General features: G+C 37.3%; 1 protein-coding gene across 3 annotated transcripts in view; it reads right to left on the bottom strand.

Annotated features, from left to right (window-relative positions):
* The window catches only part of IL15 (interleukin 15), a 60,690-nt gene that overhangs the window by 12,419 nt on the left and 23,767 nt on the right, over window positions 1–24,504 (bottom strand). Inside the window, exons 1-3 of one of the 3 annotated variants that reach the window (XM_060095074.1) lie at window positions 8,189–8,200; window positions 6,749–6,846; window positions 5,338–5,422 (exon numbers count right to left, since the gene is read on the bottom strand). In XM_060095074.1, coding sequence (XP_059951057.1) covers window positions 5,338–5,422; window positions 6,749–6,846; window positions 8,189–8,200 — 195 coding nt within the window. Of the gene's footprint in view, window positions 1–5,337; window positions 5,423–6,147; window positions 6,177–6,748; window positions 6,847–8,188; window positions 8,201–24,504 lie in introns of those variants that run through there. The other 2 variants (XM_060095072.1, XM_060095075.1) reach the window with 2 other exon arrangements.

Genomic DNA, 24,504 nt, shown 5'->3' with positions numbered 1-24,504 from the left:
CTGCATAATACAGGACAATAGCACAACCAGGAAATTGACATGGATGCAATCCACCCACTTTGTTCAGATTTCACCAGTTTTATGTGCACTAGTGTGTGTGTGTGCGTGTGTGTGTAGTTCCATGCTATTTTATCAGAGGTGTCAATTCATGTAACCACTACCACAGTTAAGGTACAGAATCCTCCTGCTACTGCTGTACAGCCACAATCAACTTCCTCCAGATATGCTCCTCCCACTTTCTACCATCCATCTAATCCCCAGCAACCACTTCTCTGCTCTCCATTCCTATGACATCGTTTCAAGAATGTTATATAAATGGAGTCATACAGCATGTAACCTTTTGAAATAGGCTTATTAAAAAACTTAATAGACTTTATTTTTTAAGCAGTCGTAGGTTTACAGAACATGAGCAGAAAGTACAGAAAGTTCCCATATGGCCCCTTGGCCCCCTCCCAAGTTTCCCCTATTATTAACATCTCGCATTAGCGTGGTACATCTATTACAATTGATGAGTCAATATTGATACATTTTCAACTAAAGTCCATAGATTCCATTAGGGTTCACTCTTGGTGTTGTACACCTATAGTTCTTGACAAATGTATAATGACGTGCATTGATCATTACAGTATCATACAAAATAGTTCCGCTGTCCTAAAAATCACTTGTGCTCCATCTTTTTATCCTTCCCTTTCCCTTATCCCCTGTTGTATTGTATCCAACCTTTTCCAGAGTGTCATATAGTTGGAATCATATAGTATCATATCAAATAGTATGTAGCCTGTTTTGATTGGCTTCTTTCACTTAGCAATATGCTTTTAAGGTTCCTCCATACCTTTTCATGGCTAAACAGCTTATTTCTTTTTATCACTGAGTAATATTCCATTGTATGGACGAACTACAGTTTGTATACCCCACTGGCTTTTTTTCACACAGCATAATACTCTGGAGATCCACACAACTTGTTGTATCAGTAATTTGTTCCTTATTATTGCTCACTATCATTGTTTGATATAATGTACCGAAGCTTAACTGTTGACCTGTTGAAGGACATTTGGGTTCTTTCCAGTTTTTAGGTATTATAAATAAAGTTCTATTAACATTCATATGCATGTTTTTGTGTGAATGCATGTTTTCATATCTCTGATATAAATGTTTGAGTGTAACTGTTGGATCATATGGCAAATGCATGTTTTGTTTTATAAGAAACAGCCAAACTATTTTAGAGTGGCTGTACAATTTTACATTCTCACCAGCAATATATAAATGATCCAGTTTCTCCACATCCTTGCCAGCATTTGGTATTATCAATATTTTTTATTTTAAATATTCATATAGGTGACATGTCATTGAGGCTTTAATTTGCATTCCCTAAATAAAATACAGCCATTTATTGGTACTTTCTCTCCAAAAAAGACTTAGGGTGATTTATAATTTCTTCCTTTCTAATACGCATACTTATTATTTATTTTTCTTGCCTTAGCCTTTTATTTCTTTTTTTCTTGCCTTGCCAATTGAGCTAAAGTTTCAATACTTTGTTGAATAAGAGTAGTAAGAAAAGACATCCTTGCATTGTTCCCAATTTTAGGGGAAAAGCAGTCAGTCCCCATTAAGTCTAACGTCGGCTCTAGGTTTTCTGTACATGCTCTATAACAAACTGAAGGAGCTTCTCCTTTATTCCTTGTTTGCTGAGAAATGTTTATCATGTTTATCATTGAAGAGGTGCTACAGTTTTTAAATGTCTTTTCTGCATCAATTGATATGATCATATGATTTCCTACTTTAGTCTACCCATATAGTGGATTACATTGATAGATTTTCGAATACTGAATAGGTCTTGCATTTGTTACATTTTGGTAGTTTGTGGGTTTTGAGGAAATTGTCCATTTCCTCCAACTTATCAAATTTAGGAGAATAAAGTTGTTCATAGTTTTTCTTTAGTATCCTTTTAATGGTTGTAGGTTCTGTAGTAAGACCCCAATTTCAGTCCTGATACTAATGGTATGTGTCATCTCTTTTATCTTTGTCAGGTTTTCTAAAGGTTTATCGACTTTATTGATTTTTTTTCCCCGAAGTAAAGAGCTTTATGTTTTGTTGATTTTTGTCTATTGCTTTCCTGATTTCAATTTCATTCCTTCCTTCCTTCCTTTTTATTACTTCCTTCCTTCTGCATGTGTTGGGCTTATTTTGCTCTTTTCCCAGTTTCTTGAGACAGTAACTTAGATTGGTGAACTGAGATCTTTCCTCTTTTCTAAGGTAATCATTTAGTTTTATCAATTTCCCACTAAGTAAAGCTTTAGCTAAATCCCACAAAACTTCCTATGTTGCATATTTGTCTCCATTCAGTTCTATATTTTTAAATATACTTTGAGACCTGCTCTTTGACCCATGGAATGTTTATAAGTGTCTCATTTAATTTCCAAGTGTTTGGAGATTTTCCTGTTGTATTTATGTAATTGACTTCTACTTGATTCCACTGTGGTTGGATAACATATTCTGCATGATTTCAGTTCTGATAAATGTGCTAAAGTTTGTTTTATGGCCCAGGATATGTTCAGTCTTGGTGAGTGTTGCCTGAAAAAAACGTTTATTCACTGTGGTTGGATGAAATGTTTTTCTATGGAAATGAGATATTGTTGGTTGACTGTGTCATCCAGTTCTTCTATATCCTTTCTGATTTTCTGTCTAGTAGTTCTATTTGTCACTGAGGAGGTACTAAAGTCAACTATTAATATATTTATGGATTCGTCTGCTTCACCTTTCGGTTCTATTATCAGTTTTTGCTTCTTACATTTTGAGGCTCTGCTGTTTGGTAGGTACACATTTAAGATCATTATGTTTTCCTGGTGGACTCATCTTTTACCATGATGTAATATCTCTCGTGACTCTAGTAATTTTATTTGCTGTGAAGTCTACATTATCTGATATGAATATAGCCACTTCTGATTTTTAAAATTATTGTGTGAATTATTATGTGCATGTGCCTCAGTTTCCTAGAGCTGCTGTAGCAAGGTATCACAAAGTGTTTTCTTTTTTTTTTTTCGGTACATGGGCCTCTCACTGTTGTGGCCTCTCCTGCTGTGGAGCACAGGCTCCGGACATGCAGGCTCAGCGGCCATGACTCACGGGCCCAGCTGCTCCGTGGCATGTGGGATCTTCCCAGACCGGGGCACGAACCCGTGTCCCCTGCATCGGCAGGCGGACTCTCAACCACTGCGCCACCAGGGAAGCCCCAAAGTAAGTGTCTTCAAACAACAATTCATTCACTTACAGTTCAAAGCCAAGGAGTCAATTGGGCCTGTTCCCTCTGAAGGCTCTAGAGAACTGTCCTTCCTTATGGCTCTCAAACCCTTTGCAGCTTCAGGTGATCCTTGGCCTTCCTTGGCTAGTATCTGTATCATTCCAATCTCCTTTGGCTTGTAGCTGCCTCGGTTTTCATACGGCCTTCTTCCCTGTGTCTATGTATCCTGTTCTCTTCTTATAAGGACACAAGTCATTAGATTTGGGACCACCCCACTCCACTATAACCTCACCTTAACTAATTATATTTGCAAAGATCCTATTTCCAAATAAGGATACATTCTGAGGTCCTAGGTGGACATGAATTTTGGAAGGACATTATTCAACCAACTACAGCATGGGTTTCTCTTCTTTTAATTTCAACCTACCTATGTCATTATATATATATATACAAATATATATATATATATAATATATACATATTATATATGTATATATTTGTATATATATTACATATATACATATTATATATGTATGTATTTGTGTATATATTATGTATACATATTATATGTTTATATTTGTATATATATTATATATACATATTATATATACATATAATATATTATATATATATTATATATGTATATATTATATATACACATATATAATATGTATATATTTGTATATACATGTATATTTGAAGTGAATTCCTCATAGACAGCATAAAGTTGGTTTGTCTTTTGTTATCAATTTGGCCAATCTCTGTCTTTTATTTGTATTCTTTTTCTCCTCTCCTTCTAGGATGATAATGCTAGGAATGCTGGATCTTTTACTGTCCCAAAGATCCCTGAAGCTTTATTTGCTTTTTTTTCAGTCTATTTTGTTTCTATTATTCTAGCCTCAAGTTGACTGTCTTTCCTCTGTCATATTCATTCTGCTAATGAGCCTCTCCAGTTTGTTTCATATTCCACTTGTTGTATTTCTTAGTTCTGTAATTTCCATTTGGTGCATTTTACATATTGTATTTCATTGCTAAGACTTTCTTTTTTTTTTTTTTTTCAGTTGTTTCAAGGATATTCGTAATTGCTTGCTGGCACATCTTCATGATACCTGCTTTAAAATCCTTGTCAAATAATTCCAACATCTAATCCATCTCAGTTTCAGAGTCTGTTTCTGAGTCTCTTCTCTTTCAAGTTGTGATTTTTCCTGCTTCTTGGTATTAAAAGTGATTTTTCGGGCTTCCCTGGTGGCGCAGTGGTTGAGAGTCCGCCTGCCGATGCAGGGGACACGGGTTCGTGCCCCGATCCCGGAAGATCCCACATGCCGCGGAGCGGCTGGGCCCGCGAGCCATGGCCGCGGAGCCTGTGTGTCCGGAGCCTGTGCTCCGCAACGGGAGAGGCCGCAGCAGTGAGAGGCCCGCGTACAGCAAAAAAAAAAAAAAAAAAAGTGATTTTTCAATTGTATTCTGGTATTTGGGCTATTATGTCAGGAGACCCTGGTCCTATTTAAATCTTCTGTTTTAACATGCAGCCACCCTGTGTAGGCTTAGCATAGAGGTTATGACTTATGTTTGCATGCTGTGATTCCAATGACGGTTCAGTTTTCAGAATCTTTGTGGTGCTAATTTGAAAGGTTTGGTACACCTGCTGACCCGGGACTCTCACTGGTCCCTGTTGTATCACCCACACAATAGTACAGCCCATATTTCTCCCCTCTACAGGTTCTGCCAGGTCAGCTGGTGTCTCCAAGAGGGAGAAGCATTCTCTAGCCCATGGAACAGACAGCCCTTCCCTGAGTCAGGCCATTCCCCGCACAAGGGCCACAAAGCCGCCTGGTTTCTTGGGTAGGAAAAGGAAGTCTCTCTGGCGGGTGGTGATGGAGAGCTCTTCATGCTGGGCCACTCATATATTGAGTTTTAAAGATAATTAGGGTCTGAAAATTCTAAATAAAAGAGTTCATTTGAGGTGCTACGAGGCTCACCAATTCTACAGAAACATTTTTGTTTCAAGTGAGATTTCACTAAGATTGACAGCAAAACACAAGGAATAACATACTCCATAGCAATTATACCAGATATTTTATGGAAAAATGAGTACTCACTTGAATAAGATCTTCAATTCTTTTCAAATCACTTATTACATGCTGCCAGTTTGCTTCTGTTTTAGGAAGACCTGCACTGATACAACTGAAAGCAAAACCAAAGAGCAAAGTATTTTGAATGAACATAATATTGTCTTGATGAATACTCTAGGCAAAAGAGCAATCAAGACTTTTTTTTAATCCAACAAGTGAAAAGATGAGTGCTATCCTTGCCTTTGTGTATTTGACAGCCTTGTAGATGAATATAAAAACTGAACATATAGTACAACTCTGATGCTTTAGGCTAGCCTGATGACCAACCTGAATTAAAGAAAAGCCTAATTTGAAGGCGTGACTTATAAATAACCTGGTGCAATTTATCACAATGAAATAAAAACAGTGCATGATGTGTGGCAGTGCTCAGTAATGTTTTTGAATGAATTATTACTTTTCTTTAAGTAGAGGTCCCATCAGACTTTTAAGTCTAATAAATGGGTAAAATTCTTAAAATAAGCAATTATCTTTTTCATGTAATGATCTTGACAGTAAATATTCTTTACAATAGGTTAAACATGCCCCTTGCATGCTCCTTGTAGCAGCTTTCTCCATAAACGTTATGGACTTGAGCCTAATCTAGTCATAAAACTAGATCATATAGCTCACTTATTGTTTGTAAAACAGTAACTTAATATCAGGACAAAAGACACATACACTGACCAAGTAACTGTAGAATAATTCTTAGAGCTTCAGGAAAAATAGTCTCTCCTTGATGGATCCTGTACAGAAGCATGAGAGCCAATACTATTTTTTTCTTTTGAGAGGAGGATTTACCTGCACAAATCTATGGTTCCCCACAGCATGAAGGCATTATAGAGTAAAACTGAACTGAGAAATTACATAACTATAGGTTGGGTGAGTGCAGTGTATTGGTTGCATCTAACAGAGAAGAAAAAGTTAATAGGCATGGAAAAATATGAAAGTTTATTAGGAAGAAAAACAAAAGGCCTCAATAAAGAAAGAAATGTTTTAAACTGAACTAACATAAGGCTCAAAGGATAGGAGAAGTCAGTGCCAGGGACAGATAAAAAAGTAATGTGGGTGAGCCCTCAATATCTAATTTTTTTTACTGGTGTGAAAATCACACAGGATATTAATAAAGAGTGTACTTCCAATTTTAGTTAGATACCAAGAAGTCCAATATATTTGCAGGATATAATACTCATTTGGAATATTACAAGAATATAGAAATGCTCTGTAGGATGTTTACCAAACCTCCTCTGAATCTCCCATAATCTGTCCTCTCTCATACCCCAAATACTGAGTACCTAAGGATTTAAGCAAACTGAACATAAACCAATTTAATAGAGAAGATATTGAAGAACAATGATCATGGTTATTAACATGATGATTTTATGCTGAAAGATAAAATTACCCCACAATGAAGACATGAATGCCAGCCTCAGTTAAAAAATGACTGTTCAGAAGTAAACACAAGCAGCACTGGATGGAAGTACTTCTCAAATATTGTTTCTGAAAAATATAATCATAGATAAAGTGGTTAAACTTTTTAGTTAAAATTTTTTTAGTTAAAAAGGAACAAAATTGGGTCATTTGTAGAGACATGGATGTATCTAGAGACTGTCATAAGAGTGAAGTAAGTCAGAAAGAGAAAAACAAATATCGTATATTAACGCATATATGTGGAATCTAGAAAAATGGTACAGATGAACCGGTTTGCAGGGCAGAAATAGAGACACAAATGTAGAGAACAAATGTATGGACACCAAGGGGGGAAAGTGGCGGGGGTGGTGGTGGTGGTGGTGCGATGAACTGGGAGATTGGGGTTGACATATATACACTAATATGTATAAAATGGATAACTAATAATAACCTGCTGTATAAAAAACTAATAAAATTGAAAAAAAGAGATTTAAAATAATTTTTAAATTATCATATTTTTAGGCTCCAAAATGTAAATATATCAAGATTTCAGAATTCCTTATCAGAATTAATGAAATTAGAGTTTACTTTTTTTGCTTTCCTCCCTACCTTCAGCTCTGTCTCCTATGTGCAAAATTCTTCAATACATATTTTTCCAGATGCATTTCAATGACAATAATTTAAATAAAATATACATATTTACTAATTTACATATATGCTAATATTACCACTTAACTTGTTTTTATTATCCTTAACATCCTTTTCATCCTTCTTTCCTAATATGTCCATATTTCATACAACACAAATTAGTAACATGAATTACTAATATAGGTGTACTAGTTATATATTAATTTCATGTGATGATGAAATTAAAAATTAATATCATTTGGAGAAAAATTGGATAGAAATGGAATCAACCAAAGATACTCTATGTCACCCTGAGAGTCAATATATAATCATTTTTCTGGGTGATTTAGGAAAATCACTTATCTTAGAACTTCTCAGGGTTTCAATACCTCTGCCTGCCTCTTTAACATTGTCAAAACCTTTATAGTTTCAGACAGCAGTGTTGACTTAACCACTTAACCTCTAAGAATCTGTGCTTCATGTAGTCTACACTGAAGGGATGAATAACACCCAGATCTGTTAAAGACTATACAACTTACTGAGTACACAGACACTTAAAGAATAAAACAGGGTGAGATAAGTGAAATAATACATTTACAACAACATGAAGGGCACATCAGGGTGTTAACAGACTTTAAAAACATGTTTTACTTATTTTCAAGACAACAACAATCCATATGTGAACGTACCTCTGTGACTTCCCAAAATCTTTAGAGAAGAGCCATATAACTTACTATGAAGTATCTGAGATACAAGTGACCTTTTAAGAAAAGTCCATATACTATCTTCATCTAATTTTTCTTACCAAAATTCTCATTACTCAATGCCAGAGTAAATCCTTAAGTATTGAAGAAGAGCTGGTTAAGGCATTGGGTTTCCAGCAGCCATCCATCCAGAATACTTCCTACAACACAACCCAGAGTAAAGATGATCCATTAAAAACACAAGTGGACAAATGGGGGGAAAGGAAGGGAAGAGAATTAATATTTACTGAGCACCTACTTTTCCACGGGCACTCTATTCGTCACTTGATATGTGTATCACATTTAATCCTCAGAACAATCCTATGGTGTAGGGTTAGCAGCATTTGAGTGAGCTGCCCAGGTCCCACAGCAAGTACAAGACTGCCAGGATTTGAGACCAGGTCTGTCTGATTACAGAGCCCAAGGCCTTTCCACTATATTATGTTCCTGAATTGGTTAAATTCCAAAACCTTATTAATGAAAAGCAGAAGCAGCCAAATATGTTATGTATATAAGCTACTGACTGTTAATGTAATTTATAACAGAAGTAGCTACTTCTACAGACATGGAATAGATGTCTTCAAGTCTTTAAATCACTGTTAATTGAAACATCACTTGAGAATTTCATAAGTAACAAAATTTGTTTTCTTTAATTCAAAGTGGTGAAGAATGTGAAGATTACACATTCCCATATTCAATTCCATTTTATTAAAGAAAAATTTTAAACCAAAATATATAAAATATAAACAATTATTTTTGCCATCCTTCTAAAATAGTATGTATTTGTTGACCTCCCCTTCAGAAACCAAAATCCACCACATCTCCTGACACAAGCTTACACTGAAAATAAGTTCTGTAGACTAAAATTATTTTATTTTTCAGATGTTTTTAAAATATAAAAATGATTATAATATATGATGTATAACTCTTTAAAAGAAAAACTAGGATTTAGCTAGGTATTAAAGATACTGTAAAAATATATCCAATAAAATTGCCCTTTTTTCCACAACCAAATATTAAGTCTAATCCTCCTGTTACGTACAATCTAAACCATCTATTAATCAGTTTAATTAAAGCAACCTGTCTTTGTTATTCTCATCTTATAATCATTCTCTTTGTCTATGTTATCTCAGTACTCCAAATTTTTTGCTAAACTTTAAAATTATCTTTGTAATTTCACCCAAAGTCTCTTAAATTCCCTACCTCCTTTTTAGTTGCAGGATCCCCCCACTCCACATTGTTCAAAAAATAAAATTTCTGACTTGGGACCAAGCAGTACAAAGGGTGATATAATTGTTAATAGGCCTCATGAAGCTGCTTGTGTAAACAATGAGGATTTCAATCTTGGGCTTTTACATCAGTGAGTCTCCACACGGGCAGGATGTTAAAATCTTACCAATGAGACTTTCACTGCCTTGTCCAACTACAATCAGTCAAGGACAACTAAGAGCTTTAGCCAGAATGCTCCATGCCAAGCATGGTGGAATTAGTAGGAAATGGCCTCAAAGACTTCTAACAAATAACAATAATGGAAACCAGTGTTAACTGAAAGGAAATTTTTACAGCTTTGATCGTTATTTGGCAAAAAAACGGACGTAGTTTTCTGGGCTGACAGCAAAGACTGATTTTTCATAACAGCTTTGGAAGCTTTCAACCTTCTACACTTACTGTATGTAGTTCTGTGGATCAAAAACTTTACTAGGAATGTGTGTGTATAGTCCATGTACGTGAAGAAGACCTGAAAAGGTAAAATACTCTATAACTTTCTCTTTGACCAGGACTCAATGTTAACATTTAATATAATATCATTAATGATGGCAATATTAATTAGAATACGTATTGTTTACCGAGTGCTTTTAAGTTTACAAAATTATCTCACATACATTACCACATTCCATCCTGGCAATATCTTTATGTGAGAGATACTACTCTTATTTTACAGTGAAGAAATTGAGGTTCTGAGACATTAAGTGACTTGCTTCAGGTAAATGTCATACGTGTCGCTATCAGAATTCTACCTTAAAATCCAGGTTGCACAGGCGGAGGAGAGATGCAAGAATATTACAAACTTTATGGTTGAGAAGTGGAGGCCCCTTACTCTAGGAAACATCTGACCCATCCCATGTGAATCATAAAAAGCCACTGCTCTCTGATAGTTTACAAACAGGTCTTTCACTTGTGGTTGCCAAGGGGACGGGCAGCTAGGGGAGGGATGGAGTGGAACTTGGGGTTAGTAGATGCAAAATATTATACATAGAATGGATAAACAACAAGGTCTTACTGTAGAGCACAGGGAACTATATTCAATATCCTGAGATAAACCATAATGAAAGGAATATAAAAAAGAATGTATATATATATATATATATATATATATATGTGTGTGTGTGTGTGTGTGTGTGTGTGTGTGTGTGTGTGTGTGTGTGTGTATAACTGAGTTACTTTGCTGTGCAGCAGAAATTAACATGATGTTGTAAATTAACTATACTTCAATTAAAAAAAAACAGGTGTTCAAACTGTTCTGACGTGAAACAGAACTTGAGTCCTTTCACATACATCATCTCATTTGACCCCCACAAAATACCTGTTAGAGACAAGTGGCTGAAACCAGGTTAATTACTTTCTGAGAAGTGTAGGAATGAAATAAATTGTCCACTTCCTTTTATGTCATATTTTTGAAGAATTATGGAAGCAGTGTTTAACCCTGCCATACAATTTGCATATAGTCATGAAAGGCCCTCACCATCAGCATCTTTGGTTTTGTCCTTCATTCACCTGGTACCTAGATCCAGGAAAAATAAAGACCAAATCCCAACCCTACCCTCAAGGAGCTCTCAGAGTTTAAGCAGGACTTTTTTGACTCCTGTGACTGGGTCTCATTGCAGGGTACCCACTGATCTTATGGCAGTACTCTTATCTTAGCCTGATGTCACTGCCCAAGAGTAAGACACCATGAAGAGAGGACAATCCACACAGTGGGGTGGCAGCTTTAATTCTGGAATGACATGTGAAAATAAGTGTAAACGTTATGTTCTATACCAATAGTAGAGTTTTTCCCAGTGAGGAAATACAATCTAGCACACCACTGTTTTGTTTATTCTGTTTAATTATTTACTTGCCTAGTCACACATTTAAAATAAACTTAAATAGACGTAGCAAGGAAAGAAGAGATATAAGTATTGGTTTATTTGGTAAACATATGTATCTAATCACTCAAAAAAACTAAAATTGAGGGCAAGCCAAGGTTGATTGCTTATGTGGAATATAAAGAATGTAAGATAGCATGGCTGTCCTTGATCCAATATATTTGTTGAGTACTCACTATGTGCTAAGCATTTCTGTATGACCTTGGAGTACATCAGTGAATGTAGGAGACAAAGAACCTTGGTTTCCGGGAGAAAGACAGACCATATATAGTATACATAAATGAATTGATTATATATTTCGTTAGAAAGTGGTTAAATGATATAGGAAAACGCAAACAGAATAAAGTAAAAAGGATGAGCTTGCAACTTTAAGAAGGGTAGTCAGGGCAGGGTTCAGTGAAGATGAAATTAGATCAAAGACTTAAAAGCAGAGAGGGCATGAGCTTCAAGGACATCTGAATGAAGAACATTCGAAGCAGAGGATACAGCTGGAGCAAAGCCCCAAAGGCAGCTGCACACCTATGAGTCTGAGGATCAGAAAAGACACCAGTGGAGAGAGCGAGGCAGAGAGCAGTCTGAGGTGCGGTCAGAAAGGTAGGGGGAAATGGGGATAAGGTCACACCCTTGCAGGCACTGTAAGAATCTGAAGTGAGAAACCACTGCAGCATTTTGAGCAGATAATTGATGTCATCTGAGTGACCTTTGTAAGAATCCTTCTTGGATCCTGTGTAAGGATAGGATGTAGGGGTGGGCAAGTATGGAAGCAGGGAATCATACAGCTCTAAGAATTTAAGTGAGAGATGGTGATGTTGAACAAGGCGGGTGGCAGTGGAGAGGGTCATATGGTTAGAATCTGGAAACACTTTTATGACAGAAGCAAAAGGATTTCCTGACAGACTGGTTGTGAGTGAAACGAGAAAGAATTACTCAAGTCTTTTACCCTGAGCACCTGAGAAATGGAGCTGCCATCAACGGAAACAGGGCAGGCTATGAGTGGAGCAGATATTTTGAAGGGAGGGGTCCAATCAGGAGTTTTAGTGTTGGATATGTTGAGCTTGAGAGGTCCACTAGATACACACACGGAAATGTCAAATAGGCAGTAGGAGACATAAATCTTGAATTCAGGAAAGTGGTTGGGCCTGAAATAGGTAAGGAATTCATGACACTGGTTGGGATGACCAAGAGACAGTTAGAGAAAAGGCAGAGAAAAGGACCAAAGACTGAGCCAGGGTAATTAGAGAGAAAAAAAAAAGAGAGAGAGTCATAAAGAAAAACCCAAATGACAGACAAGTGAGAAAAGGAGAAATGAAGAGAGTGTGATGTTCTAGAAATCAAGTGAGAAAAGTATACCCAGGAAAAGGAAATGATGATCATGTCAGATGCGCTGATGGGTCAGGGAAGACACAGACTGAATGATGACCAGTGGGCTTAGCAACGTGGAGGTCATGGGTGACTCTGAAAAGAGCACTTAGAGGGTGGTAATGGAGGCAGAAGTCTACCTGAAATGGGTAGAAGAGAAAGTGAGAGGAAATGATTGTAAATTGCTAGTGCCGACTGTTTCGAAGAATACCACTCCAAAAGGTGATAATAGATGGTAGAAAGTGAGGGAAATAACAGCACATTTGTATGCTGAGGGAAAAACTGAAGATGTAAGAGAGAAGAACAATTGCCAGAGTGATGTTCTTGAATAGGCAAGCTGAGGATGAGGATGATATCTGTGATATTGTGATTTATAATAAAATATATATTTGGTCTTCGTCCTCATTTCTGGCCCATCGCTCCTAAAACCCTAGGAATTTCCTAGTGACACGAGTGATCAAGAGTCTTTGAGAGTGATGAAGTCTTTTATTACGATAATAAGGTAACTTTTGGACTCCACCCAAGGATATGGGCTGGTGGTTGGGAAAACCAACTGTGTGATTAGAACGTTGGAACTTTCAGTCCTATATCTGTCCCCCACCTTGGGAGTGGAGAGAGGAACTGGAGATTGAGTTCAATCACCAATGATCAATTATTTAATCAATCATGCCTATGTAATGAAACCTCCATAAAAACCCAAAAGTTCAGGGTTCAGAGAGCTTCCGGGTTTGGGGACCACGTGGAGGTGTTGGGAGAGAGGCACACTTGGAGAAGGCATGGAGCTCATGGTGCCCTTCCCCCATACCTTGCCCTATGCCATCTGCCTATTCCTGAGTTATATCCTTTAATAATAAACCAGTAAACTGAGGGTCTTGGGAAGCTCTGATTTATAGCCAGTTGGTCAGAAGCATAGATAACAACCTGGACTTTCAATAGGCAACTGAAGGCAGGTGGTGGGAGGCTGGTGGGGTGGGAGGGCAGTCTGGAGGACTGAGCCCTCAACCTGTGGAATCTGACTCTTTATCTGGGGAAAAAGTGTCTGAACTGAGTTGAATTCTTGGACACCCTGCTGGTATCTGAGAACTGCTTGTTGGTAGTAGGGCAAATCCACCCTCCTCACATTGAAATTGAGTGCTCAGAACACCAAAAGAGTATTTCGTACACAAAGGGGGTGAAAAATCGTCATCTATTATCTCGGCAAGGAAGGCTGAGTGTAAGGAAGGCTGAGATGTATGGACTGAGCAGGAGGTAGATGTGATGGTGAAAGTTCTCAACATTGCTTTGATTTTCTCAATTAGGACAAAAAGTCATCAGCAGAGAGTGAGACTGGGGAGGTGTCATGGGTTGAGGACAAGAGAATATATGAAATAGCTATCAAGGTATGGAGGACAGTGAATTTGTTGCAGGAAGGGGGACCCCTTCCAGGGCCCACAGGTGGGCTCTCTCTCTCTCTAGTCTAACACTCGGAAATGAATTGTGCGAGGAGACACACATGCTGACAAAGCAAGAGACTTTATTGGGAAGGGGCGCCCGGGCAGAGAGCAGCGGGGTAAGAGAATCTAAGAGAACTTCTCTGCCACATGGTTCGCAGTCTCGGGTTTTATGGTGATGGGATTAGTTTCCAGGTTGTCTCTGGCCAATCATTCTGACTCAGGGTCCTTCCTGGTAGTGTGCATTTCTCATCCAGATGGATTCCAGTGAGAAGGATTCTGGGAGGTTGGTAGGACATATGGACTGACTGTTAAGTATTTTATAAAAGCCTAGCCTATTGGTCATGAATGGTCAGAAAGTAAGATTACTCAGTATGCTTGTGTGTGTTTTCTACAGCCACGTTACTACATCCAAAGAATAGCTAGGCCTGGGATAGGTAGAGAACTGGATTTAATTACAGTTGTGTATGCCAAGCAAGTACAACCAAGAGAAAGGCAAGGGATTTTAGAGTATATGTAAGGGAGTGTAAGGGAGATATGTCTAGGTAATAGAGGTTTCTTTTTTTAATTATAGGGCTTCATAAAGGAAGTGTTATTGGAATCATACCTTGAAGAATGGATAGATTTTAGATATGAGTAAAAGGAAAGAAACAACATTCTAGTTGCAGGAAAGAGCCTGAACAAGAACATATACAAACAAGGGTTGTGTATATTTAGAGAAAAGAGTCATTTGATAACAGTGTGAAAGTAGTGGTAGGTAACATGGACAAAACTGTCACCATTGTATAAAGCAGGAATTGGTAAACATTCTCCGTAAGGGGCCAGATAGTAAATGTCAGGCTTTGTAAATCTTGTAGTCTCTGTTACAATTACTTAACTCTGTGATTATAATGTGAAAACAGCCATAGGCAAGGCATGAATGGATGGGTATGGTTATATTCCAATAGAACTTTACTTATCAAAATAGACCGTTGGTGGATTTGACCTATAAGCCAGCCTCTGACACCTAAGGTTCCAATCACGGAGCCTTGTAGAATTAAGGTGCACTACCCTCCTGGCACATCGATATATGGTTACCAACCAGGAAGCTTAATAGAGATTTAGTGTCCTGAGTGTTTGCTCTGATTTTATTAAGTAGATAATTGATTAAACGATTGGCCACACTCAGTGCCTCCTTGTCTGGACTGTGGCTTCCATGTGAGGGGTACACCCTGGGGAACATGCCAGACACCCCACTGGACTGTGGGAAAGAACATCAGAACATCGAGTTATATCTATATCGATTTTTCATTTGTTTGGTAGGTTTTACAGTGTGCAGAAGACATTAGTGCAGAAGTACATGCATAGACATATAATGGGGTGATATGCTCGGACATTTTTAACGATAAGAATTGTGCTCTAAATCAGACGGAGAGCAGTGTTTTAGAGACTGAGGAGGTAAAGTCTCTCCAGGCTAAAATCCTATATTTGGCTCCTTCTAACAGACTGTGATATATTCCCCTCTCTTGACAGAATTACCCCAACACACGTTTGTTTTGTTTTGTTTTGTTTTAATGAGGCCCTCAGACCTTGGGAATAATATCACACTTTGTACTGATCTCTTAGTGTTCAGTGTTAATTCTCTAACATTTAGTAATCAGTCCCAATTTGAGTATAGTTGAGAAAGTGATATCTTTAATGTCTTAAATTGTCCTGTCATTAAGTGAACTGGCATTTTTTCACTAGTTGTTTTCAAACTGTTTTCAATTGACACCCATATTATGAAATTTCCAAATGAGAAATTTCATTAAACACAATCTGTGTTCAATATTAAGGCTAAAAAATCCAATATGAACTATGTTACCATCGGTTACTACTGAGATTTTTTAAAACTACTTCATATAAAAATATGATTTGATGTTGGTATTTAATTCTCTCATAAGACCACACAACATGTTATTAGGGCCTATAAATCTCAAAAGTTTATCAAAACAACAAAAATAAATGATTAAGTAAGATGTTTCTTAGTATTTAAAAAATACCTTTCATACCAGACCTTAGAAAATTTAAGATCCATAGAATGTCTGTGAAATAATGATGTGAAAATGCATTCCAAGAAAATAAAAAAAGTTATCCAAGAAAAGGAAAGATGTGTATATAAGAAATTATGGAGAATAAAACATATAATATTTATACTTGGGTATAAATAACAAATGGCAACATTTCTTAAAAGTCCATCTTTTAAATCTGATTCATTCATTTATTTTGCAAAACTGTGAGATTCTTGTGGTTAGAAACCTTGTTTATCTTGTTCATTACTGTACCTCCAAAATATAAAAGCATACTAGGTACAAAACAAGCACATATTACATGTTTGTTGGATTTTTTCATTTCTTTACAACTACATTGCCCTCATTCTCACACTATCAGCCTCTTACCTGCACTTGCCTCCCTGTCCAGCAGGTGTCCCAGTTGGCCACTGTAATACCATCCTAAATAGCACCTACGTTTCCTCCACATTTTATCTTTCTGCTACTTTTAGTTGGCCAATTTCCAATTCCAAGCTAAAAAGTATTGCTGAAAAAAAAGTGCCATTATAATTTTTTGAGATGCAGCCTTTAATGGCCCTTCTCGACATCTTGCTAATGATTTCTGGTTATTTCTGACATTCTCCACTATGCTGTTAAAATCAGTTTTATTGAGGTATAACTTCAAGATAATAAAGTACGTCCATTTTAGGTATATGATATGCAGGTTTTGACAACTGTATACACCCATGAAATCATCCCTACAACAATGATAGAAAACAAATCATTTATAATCACAAAAATTTATCTCATGCACCTTTACAGTCACTCCATTCCCAACCTCAACACCAGGCAACTCCTGACCTAATATGTACTTTTCCAAATGGCAATGTGGAAGGAAAATCACAGATAAGCTCCATGTGGTAAATATTGTGAGAAAAGAAGGAAAGGAAGTAAACTCATGCTAAGATTATTATTTTATTTGGTGAACATGCAACACACTCATGATGATTAATTGCACAAATCAAGAGAAAAGTTCAATACAGGAGACTAAAACCCTAGATATATCATAATTTTAAGCCAAAAAATAAAATAAAATAAGGCAAAGAAAACTTAAGCAATCTAACAGAAGGCAGTGGTAGGCATAAAAGGAGAAAATTAAACAAAGAAATCACAGTAAAAAGTTCATATATAAAAAGTAATGGAGCAGAAGTAAATCTAAACATACAAGTACAGTCACCCACACATGAAAAGATGTGATAAAAACTACATTTGCTTACTAAAAGACACTTACATTGGGTTTAAAAAATAGAGACAGAAAGACAGACAGATAAAATTTTAAATATGCTATTTATAAGAAATGGAACAAAAATAAAATGTTACCAAAAGCTTGAAAACAAAAAAGTACATAAAAACATATGCTAAGCAAATATGAGTATAGTAATAATAATAATACCAGAAAATTAGAATTCAAGAGAGAAATTCAATGAGAATTCTAAGCAATAATGCACATGGATAAAAGTTACAACCTACAAAAGGATATAGCAACCATGAACCTTTATGCTTCTAATAATATAGCTTCAAATTATATAGAGGAAAATCTAATAGAAAAACAAGTAGTTATTAAACACTGTTCAGAAATTTAAACATAAACAAAAATGAGTAGGGCTATGGTCTGGGTATGCAAGTTAGCTGGCTCTCAGAAAACAACAAGAACAACATTAACAACAACAACACTGCCTTGTAGCATTTGCCAATTTCTGTTGTGTAACACCCCACCCTACTGATTTCAAGCCACAGTGTTTTAACAACTGGTTCACAAAATTCCTGCATATTTAACCACTGGCTCTCACAAGCCAACTACAACTGTCTCCAGCACACCACTGCCTGTGGTAAATTTTAAAACACAATGAGCAATGTTTTATGTAGTATATATGTATATTAGGTTAACTATAGTTAGATGAAAATATTCTACCTTACAGAAATAGCACATAGAAAATAAACACATAGAACATTCATCAAAAGTTGTTTATGACATAGACCTAAAATGTTACGTGCTAAATCTAAAGTAACATCTCAAAAAAATTACAAAAATCTGAAATCACACCTGCCACATTTTGTAATCACAAATCAATAATATCAATAATCTTGGATGATTGGGACTTCCGTGGTGGTCCAGTGGTAGAGAATCCACCTTACAATGCAGGGGACGTGGGTTCTATCCCTGGTTGGGGAACTAAGATCCCACATGCCACGGGGCAACTAAGCCCGTGTGCCACAACTACTGAGCTTGTGCGCCTCAACTAGAGCCTGTGTACCACAAACTACAGAGCCCATGGGCTCTGGAACCCGTGTGCCACAACTACAGAGCCCACGCACCCTGGAGCCTGTGTGCCACAACTAGAGAAGAGAAAACCTGCACGCCACAATGAGAGAAGCCCGCGTGCTGCAATGAAAGATCCCACATGCCTCAACAAAGATCCCGCGTGACACAACTAAGACCCGACGCAGCCAAAAATAAATGAAATAAATGAATAATAAATAAATCTTAATTAAAAAATACTGGATGATTGAATTGATAATATTGAATTAAAATATCAATATATTGAATTAAAAATCAATAATAAAAATAGAAAAATTAAAAAAATCTATCCACTTGTAAATTATCCTTTTAAATAATGCTGGTTTATAAAAGAGAAAATCAATTTGAAAATAACACTTCATGTCGGAAGCCATCCTGGAGCCATTGCACCATGACAAAGTCATGAGCAATGGAAGGCGAAACTGCAAGGCAGCGCCGTGCCAGGAAGGTGGACTACAGCTCCGTTGTTATGTTTTACACACAGGGGCAATTTTGGGGGGATGTTGCTCCACGTGAAAGAAAAATTCCTCTAGGACTCCCCCTCCTGAAACTACTACAGAATGGGAAGTACCCGCTAAAGCCCCGGGGAAATAGGTAAAGAATTAAGAGCCTGGAACTAAGGGGATGTTTTTATGAAAAACACCCTCTAGTATGGAGTTATGGCCATGGGCCGGAGTTCCTGATGACGACATAGGAAATTTATGGTTCTATTATAAAGGAAGATTAATTATAGAAAAACAAATGACTAGAGCAGAATTCGTTGCCAGGATAGGGAGAAAACACTGTCTCAGTTGAAGAAAACAACGAGAAAGAGCATGCAGGTACATTGTAAATATTTTCATGGAACCATTGTAAAAGGTTGCTCGTGCAAGAAGAAAAATAGGAACAAGTAGCTTTAACTTTTACAATTGAAATAATCATATAACTGCTTGACTTGGTTACCAAGAAACAACCTGTGATTAATGGGAACTTGGGGAAATATTTTAATAGGACATCTAGAAACTAGGGGATATTTGTTTTAATAAATCTTTATAGAATATTTTGAGGTTTGATTGTGCTAAGATTGTTTGGCCACGTACCTGGTAATGTAATCAACTACAATATATAAACCTGTGATTGTAAACAGTAGAGGAAGAATGAAGAATAAAGACATGAGAAAGAGAAACATGCAATGCTGATACTTTAAGAAGTGTAATAGAATTATTTCCTTCGCCGACGCTATCCATCCCTCGGGTATCCCTGGACTCGCGGGAGCTGGACTCCGGCAACTTCATTAAAAAAATTATTATGGCAAAAGCATAACATAGAGAATTGTACAGACTTTCACAGAAAATAATTAGTTTGAAATATTTTATTATGCATTAATCTCAAGAATCCATAAAAATAATTTTAAAAAGAGAGTTAAGTGTTACTAAAGATAAAAACAGAAGTTAATAAAGTAGAAAATGGTAGTTAGTAAAACCAAGAGATGGATCTTTGAATAAGAAATCTGGTCAAAACTAAAAAGGAAAGAAAGTGTCAAATTATACACATATATATTAAAAAGCAAAAGAGGCCATTATTAGTATAATTTTTATAAATTATATGTTCATGCAAATCAATTTGAACATTGACTTTCTAAGAAATATAAAAATGGACTCACAAAGATAAGGAAAACTTAAAGATTAGTCAAAATATATGTAATAAAAAGATTCTGATTTCATTATGAAAGTTTTTGCCAAACATTCAAGGAATTTACAAATCCTTAAGGTAATATAGGATTATTCTAATTCATGGGCACCAAAATCTGATATCAAAACTATGTAATGATATCCCAGGAAAGAAAATTATATAGCAATCTCTTATATGAACATAGATGCTAATAACCAAAATAAAATATTAACAAAATTCACCAAGCAGAGTGTTAACAGAATAAAATTAAATAAGCAGGTTTATTCTTGAAAAGATGGTCAACATCAGGAAGTTTATTAGTGTATTGACTACATTAACAGCTTAAAAGAGAAAAGTCATACAGTTGCCTTTGTAGATGGAAAATATTTGACAAAATTCAGCATAAATTCTTAAAACAAAAAAAAATCGAAACATTCTCCAACTGATAAAGAGTGTCTACTACAAATGTGCAAGATTCCTATCTGGGGTCATTATCACTAAGTACAGGCACAGAATGAGGAGACACACACTTAGGGCTGCCAGTCAACACTGATGTGGTCACACTGTATGGGTCCTAATCCTGACACTCATTTACTCTCTAGGTGATTCCAAAACATGCATATACATTAGTTCTTTCCCCCCGCCCCAAATCAGCAAAATGAAGATGATCATAGAACATACCTCCTATGATTACTGTGAAGATTATGGTAAAGATTAAATTTTATATTGTGCACGAGGCATGGTAAGGACTCACAACATCATCTTTTAATATTACATGGGCATCCCATCAACAATCCTTCAGAAAAATATGGCAGTTGTCATTATTATCAGCCTTATTTCACAAATGAAGAGAGAGTAAAACTCAGAGAAGTTAAGCAATTTGCCCAACGTTATACATGATAAGAAGGAACATGACTGGAGTTTAGTCCTGCTTCTTTCATTCACTAATTCATCAAATATTTATTGAGCCCTTATTATGTGTCAGTCATTCTTCTAAGGACACAGCACTGAAAACAAAACAAAACAAAACAAAACAGGAAGTTAGGAAACAAGTAAATGAGCAATTATAAAGCATGACTGTTAGTGAACTCAATTACCGTGGAGAACAATAAATACAATACTTGTGAAGTTAACCTCTTTTTTACAAAGGATAGGCAAGAAAGAGCTCACCAATAAGGTGACATTAAATGGAAGCAGAGATATGGGGACATATGTATATGTATAACTGATTCACTTTGTTATAAAGCAGAAACTAACACACCATTGTAAAGCAATTATACTCCAATAAACATGTTAAAATAAATAAATAAATAAATGGAAGCAGAGATCTAAAGGAAGAGAATAAGAAAATGGTGTCTGAGGAAACAGTTTTCCAGGCAGAGGCAACAAGGAATACAAAGACCTTGTGGGAGAGGCATGCTGGGAACAGCAAGGAGGCTCTAATTCAGCCAGAAAGTCGGGAGGCGAGGCGAGAGGAGAATAGGGGACAGTGGCAGGAGGTATGCCATCAGTTAAGGACTTAGGCTTTCACTGGAAAACCCATCTGGAGCATGTTGAGCACAGATAGTGTGTAAACTGACTTTGATATATTTTTGTGTGTGGGGGGGATCTTACTTCCCCAACCAGGGATTGAACCCGTGCCCCCTGCAATGGAAGCTCGGAGTCTTAACCACTGGACCGCCAGGGAAGTCCCATGGCTTCAATTTTTAAAGCCACGCTCTGGCTACCATATTGAGAAAGACTGCATGGGCAAGTGTGGGTATAGGGAGATGAGTGGGAAGCTGCTACAATAATCCAGGATAATGGTAATGGAGATGGAGAAAAGTGTATGTTTTGAAGATACAGGATTTTCTGATGAATTGGATGCTAGGTATGAAAGAAAGAGAAGTGTCAAGGATGACGTTGAAGGTTTTGGTCCGAAATGGGGAGATCCGGGTTACTGTTTATTAAAATGAGGGAGACTGGGAGAGGAGATGATCTGAGGAAAAAGTCAGGAGTTCAGTTTTGAAAAGATTAAATTTTACGATTATTAGATATCCAATTTTATCAAGATGTTGAGAAGAGAGCTGAATTTCAAGATAAAGATCCTAGAAATAATTATGGGAATGTTGATAATATACCAAATGAGCAATAAGTAAGTAAATGCAAAGGGAACCAGAGGCCTATTGTCTTCATTATCCAGCTCTGTTCACCAGACATGTATTGAGCATCCTCTGTGTGCCTGGCACTAGAGTTACAAAGGTGAATAAGCAGTCCCTATCCTAGAAGAAATTATAGAAACACACACATACTTTCATTATAACACTGTAAATGCTAAACCAGTCTGGGTACCACAGATTTGTAGGTAGAGAAAGCATCCTAGAGGAGATGACAAAAATTGATTACCTTAGAGGATAATTAAAGTTAGCCAATCTAAGAAAGGAGAAAGGGGCTTTCCAGGCAGAGGGAAAATAATGGGCGAAGGTATGGAGGCATGAAACACTATGAAGCATTCAGGTACACTCCAGGCACTTCAATTTTATCAGCCCATGAAGTTGGAGAAAGGGAGTGAAAGTAGTATGGTCAATGATAAATGGGTTGTCATGGAGAGCCCTGCTTGACAGGAGAATTTGCTGTTCACTGTGCTCATGAGTGCAATGCACAATCAAGGTTGCATTTGATTTACATCATCTTGACCACCCTGCAGAGAATATATATAAAGGAAGCAAGACTGAAGGTAGCAAAACAAATCAAACATGATTATACTACATAGTTCACAGAAGGCTCTACACTGAAGAAGTAGTAATAGGAATTGAGAAGTAGTAGTAGTATTAGTTATTGGAGCAATATTTTCCAGCAAAATTGGCAGGTCTTGTTGGCTGTCTGGGTATGTAGAGTGGGGTGGGGTGAAGAGGGGGAAGAGTCTAGAATGACTCACAGGTTTTGGGTTTTGAATAATAGGGTAGTGGGGCCACTAACTGAGCCTGGACACAAGACAGGGCTGATCTGTGGGGAAGATGACTCACCCAGCGTTTGACATGTTAAGTTTGGGAGGCTGGTGGGATATCAAAGAAAATGGTCTGACAGATGAATATGCAAATTAGAAGCTCAAGACATGGCAGGGCTGAAGATATAACGCATGGGCTTAAAACCGTAAGTTCAGACAACATCAAGCTAGGAGAGCATGTAAAGAGAAAACTGCAGTGAGAAAAGGGAAGAACAACAATCTTCAACCTTTCTTCAGATAATGGCTTCGGTGAAAGGCTTCTAATTGCTTGGGGTTATTGGTCACAGCTAACATGATCATACAGCAAGCAATTACAGCCCCCTCGTGGACTCAGCACAATCTCCTTGAATGTACAAAACACATTTTTTCAATTTGCACATTTCTGAAATAGGGTCGCATCTTATAAATGATCTCTATCCTCATCTCCAGAAAAGCTATTAGTAAAAAGATTGTGCTTCTTAAAGAAAATGATGCTGTTTCAAGGTAAGTTCTCTGGGAAGGAGACCCTGAGACAGATTTATGTGCAGAGTGTATATTGGGAAGTGCCTTCAAGATTGCTCCCTTTGGGGGAAGGAAGGAGAAGTAAGGCCATTCATTATGCAGTCACTCTCTGGGCTCTGTGGAGCTCTGAAGCTGGGATGGCCCTTGTTGTTGTCCAAGTTGGAGAAAAGAGGGCCTTGGTAACACTCCGCTCCCTGCAAAGAACTCTGGATGCACACTGCCCTGGGAGTGGGTGTGACCTTGGACAAGGAGAGGTTCTCCCAGAGAGGACTGTCAGATGAAGACCCTAGCAAGTAGCACTCCAAGCTGTCGGGGTAGCAAATTTGTCATTCCTGAAGGAGAATATGGCCATAGCATGGCATCTACTGAAAATGATATTTATGAATAAAGGAAATACAGCATTTGTATCTCAGTGTGATTTGATCTTAATATGGTCATGAAGTATTACACATAAGTATTCCCTGGAACAACCCATTTCAAAATCTGTTTTAGTAAAAGCTTAGGGCATCTGGAGTCCTACCCTGTTTGGCATAAAGTGGAGAAGGAGAACTACTCTGGAAAATTTTAAAAATTATGTAAGATCAAAAAAGGCATTCAGGGCTTCCCTGGTGGCACAGTGGTTGAGAGTCTGCCTGCCGATGCAGGGGACACGGGTTCGTGCCCCGGTCTGGGAAGATCCCACATGCCGCGGAACGGCTGGGCCCATGAGACATGGCCGCTGAGCCTGCGCATCTGGAGCCTGTGCTCTGCAACGGGAGAGGCCACAACAGTGAGAGGCCCGCCTACCACACACACACACACACACACACACACACACACACACACACACAAAGGCATTCACTGCAAAATTCCTAAGGATTTACTGAAAAATTATTTGACAATGAAAGACTAAATAATAATGGTTAAGTGCTAACATACTGAGCACTGAGAATGAGTCA

This window comes from Mesoplodon densirostris, chromosome 1 (genome assembly GCF_025265405.1).
Source record: "Mesoplodon densirostris isolate mMesDen1 chromosome 1, mMesDen1 primary haplotype, whole genome shotgun sequence".
NCBI lineage: Eukaryota > Metazoa > Chordata > Mammalia > Artiodactyla > Ziphiidae > Mesoplodon > Mesoplodon densirostris.
Note: the sequence above shows the minus strand (reverse complement) of the source record. Positions and strands in the feature narration are given on the sequence as shown.